Raw genomic sequence first — 4,557 nt, 5'->3', positions numbered from 1 at the left:
CTTCTTCTTCTTCTTCTTCTTCTTCTTCTTCTTCTTCTTCTTCTTCTTCTTCTTCTTCTTCTTCTTCTTCTTCTTCTTCTTAAACAGAAGTAGAGACGTTTATGATTGAAAGAGGTCGGGATTGCTTGGTATCAGAAGAAAACTTAGGAAGAAAATGGCTGCCAAAGTTTGGTGATTGTCCTTGGAAACAGTGAGTTTACACATTTGGGGCATTTGCTCAACGTTCTTCCAGAAAAACAACAAAGAAATGTGTTTTAAAAAGACATAAAAGGATTTGAACCAAAAATAAAAAAAATAGATAAAAATTTCTAAACTTGCAATGAAATGCCAGTATCTTCTATTTCATCATTTTGACGAGCGCCTGATTTCTCCTCAATTTATTCAACAAATACACTTCACCTAGATAACTCGCAAACATCACGTGGAGATGAAGCAGCATGAGCCACGTCATGCTGAAGAAGCGGAGTCCATGAATACAGCTGATGGCGCCAGGGGCCTCTTTGGTAGACAGGATTTTCTGGGCGTTGGAGTAGACGGAGAAGGAGAGCAGGACCTGCAGGACGAATTCTGGGACACAAAGGGTGAAAGGTCATCATAAGAAATTTTGCCATGGGACACAATGGGTGAAAGGCCTTCTTAGAATCTTCGCCAGGCATCAAACCAAGCGCATTTTAGGGGCACAAAGGGTGGAAGGTCGTCTTATCTATCTATCTATCTATCTATCTATCTATCTATCTATCTATCTATCTATCTGTCTGTCTGTCTGTCTGTCTGTCTGTCTGTCTGTCTGTCTGTCTGTCTGTCTATCTATCTATCTATCTATCTATCTATCTATACCATAAAGAATCATCAATGCGCGGTTAGAGAAAAATTGCTGACCCAGCAGCGAGATGACCAATTATTAGTCACTACCTCATCTGTCTTCTGCTTGGTCCGACACAGTGTCCATGAGAAAGGCACTTTCCTCGAAATTTTCCACTTGGCTCAGTCCTTTCGGAGATTGAGATAGACGTTAAACTCGAAGATCCCGCCTCTTAAATAACCTAACATTGATAATAGGGGCGTTAAACCTATACCATTTCACCATTTCATAAATTTCATTTTCTCATCAGTTACCCTACTCACCCCAAAAGGGACTCGGTGGTGCATAGTTCTCGGAACGCCCCGAGAGAGCAGATGTCTCCCCTGCCCGGTCCTCTTGTTCTGGCTTGTCCTGCCCCGATTTTTGGGGTTCTTGTCCTTCAGACGGCGTGCTTTCCTTGTGGGTGAGACCACGTGACTTGACTCTCTCAGCCTCCCAGGCCGGCCACTGGACGTAAGCGACGTCAACTACGGTGCCCGCGATCATCAGTGCGCCAATAATTGAGAAGAATATTCTGGGGATTTTTAGAATACGCTTTGAGAAAATCGGATTTATTTTGTAAGAGTGGAAGAAAGTTTTTCTGTTTGTTTGTTTGTTTTTGTCTGTTTGTTTGTTTGCTTTTCTAACTTGCTAAAGGGAGATTCTAATTAAGTTAGAATCTAGTGTGTGCAAACCAAAGATTTCCTGTCCTCAAAAATGGGAATGGACAATCTAACATTATGTTTTATTTTTCTGCCTGATTTTCATAGATCTTCTACGTCCTTTTTCTTCCTCTTCCTCCTCCAACATCCTCTCTCTCTCTCTCTCTCTCTCTCTCTCTCTCTCTCTCTCTCTCTCTCTCTCTCTCTCTCTCTCTCTCTCTCTCTCTCTCTCTTTCTCTCTCTCTGCCTTTCTGTCTATCTATCTATCTATCTATCTATCTATCTATCTATCTATCTATCTATCTATCTATCTATCTATCTATCTATCTATCTATCTATCTATCTATCTATCTATCTATCTATCTATCTGTCTGTCTGTCTGTCTGTCTGTCTCTCTGTCTGTCTGTCTGTCTCTCTGTCTATCAGTCTATCTGTCTATCTATGCCACTTCAAGCCTCGCGAATTATTGTTTCTTGCACTTTCCCTGGAGCAGTTGGCGACCCGGCACACAATCTATATAACGCAAACATCACCTCTGTAGCATGACAATTAACATAATTATTATTATTATCTCGTGTACCTCGGCCCTCAATCTAGGGTGGAGATGATTAGTACGGAGATTCATCGGTTGAGAGAAACAGACGATAGTTGTACGGCGTGAAACCAAAGATATCAGGCTGTACTATCTTTGGTGAAACTTTCACCGGACGCCTGACCCCAATTTCGACTGAATCAAGGAGTGATGTGTCTCTACTTTTTTTGGTCTCCGATCTATGGCCAAGCGTAAGTAAGTAGGGCCAGGTTCGAATCACCGAGATCTAGTCTAAACTTTAATCTTAAACAAAAGTTCCAATTAAGTGGCTCCCCAATTATCTTCTTTTGTTTTAAAGATACAATCACCTCTCTCTCTCTCTCTCTCTCTCTCTCTCTCTCTCTCTCTCTCTCTCTCTCTCTCTCTCTATCTCCCATCCGCATCTCTTTCTATCCCCCCTCCCCTTCCCCATAAACCGCCCCTCTTTTCCCAACAGTGGCTACAGAGAAAATGTGTTTGAGATAACACAAATACAAGAACCATAACAGTTTTATGTTCACTATAAAGAACGTTTTATTTCTGAGTTTGACAGACAACATAACTGAGGACAGATTTGACTTCAGGTGAGAAAAGCTTCTCATTCTTTTGCCCTAAAAGTCTGGAACTCCTTGCTCCAGGATCTCAGAGAAATAACAAATCGTAATACTTTTTTATCTGTCCAAGACTCATTTGTTTAATTCCTAGTCAAAGTGTGTTAGTAAAAGTTGATATGTCGTTGGGTTTGTTTTTTTCTTTTTTACGGCTGGCCTTACGTGTATATAAGTATATTGTATGGTTGTGAAAGTTCTTTGCTATGTGGTTGAACTGGTTTATTTTTTCTTGTCACTGTTGAATATTTTATCTTGTGTAAATCACTCAGTGATCATGTGATTGATGTAAATTGCTCAGAGCTTATACTCGTGTGGGACAGAGTGCTATATAAATGCAATCTATCGTTAATAGTATTATACATTTATTTTTTCTTCTTTTATGTCTCTTTCAAAACAACTAAACGAAACTGAAAAAAAGAGAAAAAAATTAACGACTGTGTGAACTCACGCGGCCAGAGTGGTGAAGGTTGAGCCTCCCCTGTGGTCATCTCGGCACTCCATGGGACCGGGGGACAGCTGTGACGTCATGTTGACCATCTCCAGGGCTGGGGAAGTGGCTTGTTTGTTCATTGTTTGTTGATTCGGTAAGTAAGTGAGTTTATTCAGTGTTTATGGCCGTTGGCCCACATCACATCATACAAAACACTCAGTGGGTGGTTGGCGGGTGCTCTGGTGTGGTTTGCTCCTTCTTTCCTATCAAACAACTATCGTCTGTATCTATCCTCCTTCTTTTTTATGTTTGTTACTCTCTTGTAACACCTCTAATCTTCGGCACTTATATGACCTAATTGTGTTGTAAGTGCCGTAAAACCCGTACTAAAACTAAATATAAAACACTCATCTGTTGAATAAGATTTCCATAATGAAAAAGTACAGGTTGAGCACATTTCTTATAATGGGTTAAATATTGCATAAAATTCATGTCACTTGGCCGGGTCAGGCTGTGAGGAATTACATGTAACAATTTTCTTTGATAGACAAAATTTGGACAACAGAAAATAAAGTGAAATTCATTTTCAATTTCATGAGAGTTACACCTCTCACAAAAGGGTGAATGTATTAATTTCCACCGATAAAGAATAAAGATTTTTTATTAAATGGAAGGCTATAACTTTTTAGCACGCCTACGACTCTTCCGTTCCAATACCGTGGGAGGTTGATGATAATATACATCCAGCTGTTTCTTGAAACAGAATTGTAAGAGAGAAACATTATACTTGCGACAGAATTCTTCGTCTAAGTTCTGCACAGAATGATCAACCAGCGTACGATTTATTTCACTGAAAAATGTTAGTGCTTCCAACACTTTGAGAAAACCAGGTGCATGTACATCTAACATTTTTGATCTACAACACAACTAAATAAATAGCACCACTTAGATCTTTTTCTAGATCGAGACTCTAGGTAAAATATCTATATCAGCTTGAATAAATGAAATGATCATGAAAGAATTAAAAAGTTTTGAAATTTTGAAATCACTTTATCAAACATTTAAAAAACCCACTGTTTAAATCACTTGCATTGCCTTTCGAATTTTTGTTTACATTAATTCTACTACTACATATTATACTAAATGATCAACTATAGAAATGAAAGAAAATTAAATGTTAAAAATAATATGTAATTGATAGATATGATATTCGTCAATATACAAGTATAACACTCTTAATAATTACTTTTTTTTTGGAAATAATAAAAGCTGCTTCCCTTGTTATTCTGATATTCTTACCTCTTCTTAAGAAATCCAGAATATCGGAAATCGATAGACAAAAACTAATCTAGATGTCTGTATGTATGTATAGTATAAGGTTTTACGGCGCTCGCAACTGCTTAGGTCATATGAGCGCGCGAAACACAAGTTGTTCACCTCTG

At 38.7% G+C, this 4,557-nt stretch overlaps 1 protein-coding gene across 1 annotated transcript in view; it reads right to left on the bottom strand.

The window, feature by feature from the left end:
• LOC101853993 (O-acyltransferase like protein) overlaps positions 1-4,557 on the bottom strand; it is a gene marked incomplete in the record, with an annotated part of 42,515 nt that overhangs the window by 16,603 nt on the left and 21,355 nt on the right. Inside the window, 3 exon segments of the mRNA XM_005112796.2 lie at positions 400-567; positions 1,126-1,376; positions 3,134-3,230. Coding sequence (XP_005112853.2) covers positions 400-567; positions 1,126-1,376; positions 3,134-3,230 — 516 coding nt within the window.

This window comes from Aplysia californica, unplaced genomic scaffold (assembly GCF_000002075.1).
Source record: "Aplysia californica isolate F4 #8 unplaced genomic scaffold, AplCal3.0 scaffold01414, whole genome shotgun sequence".
NCBI classification, from domain to species: Eukaryota; Metazoa; Mollusca; class Gastropoda; order Aplysiida; family Aplysiidae; genus Aplysia; species Aplysia californica.
Note: the sequence above shows the minus strand (reverse complement) of the source record. Positions and strands in the feature narration are given on the sequence as shown.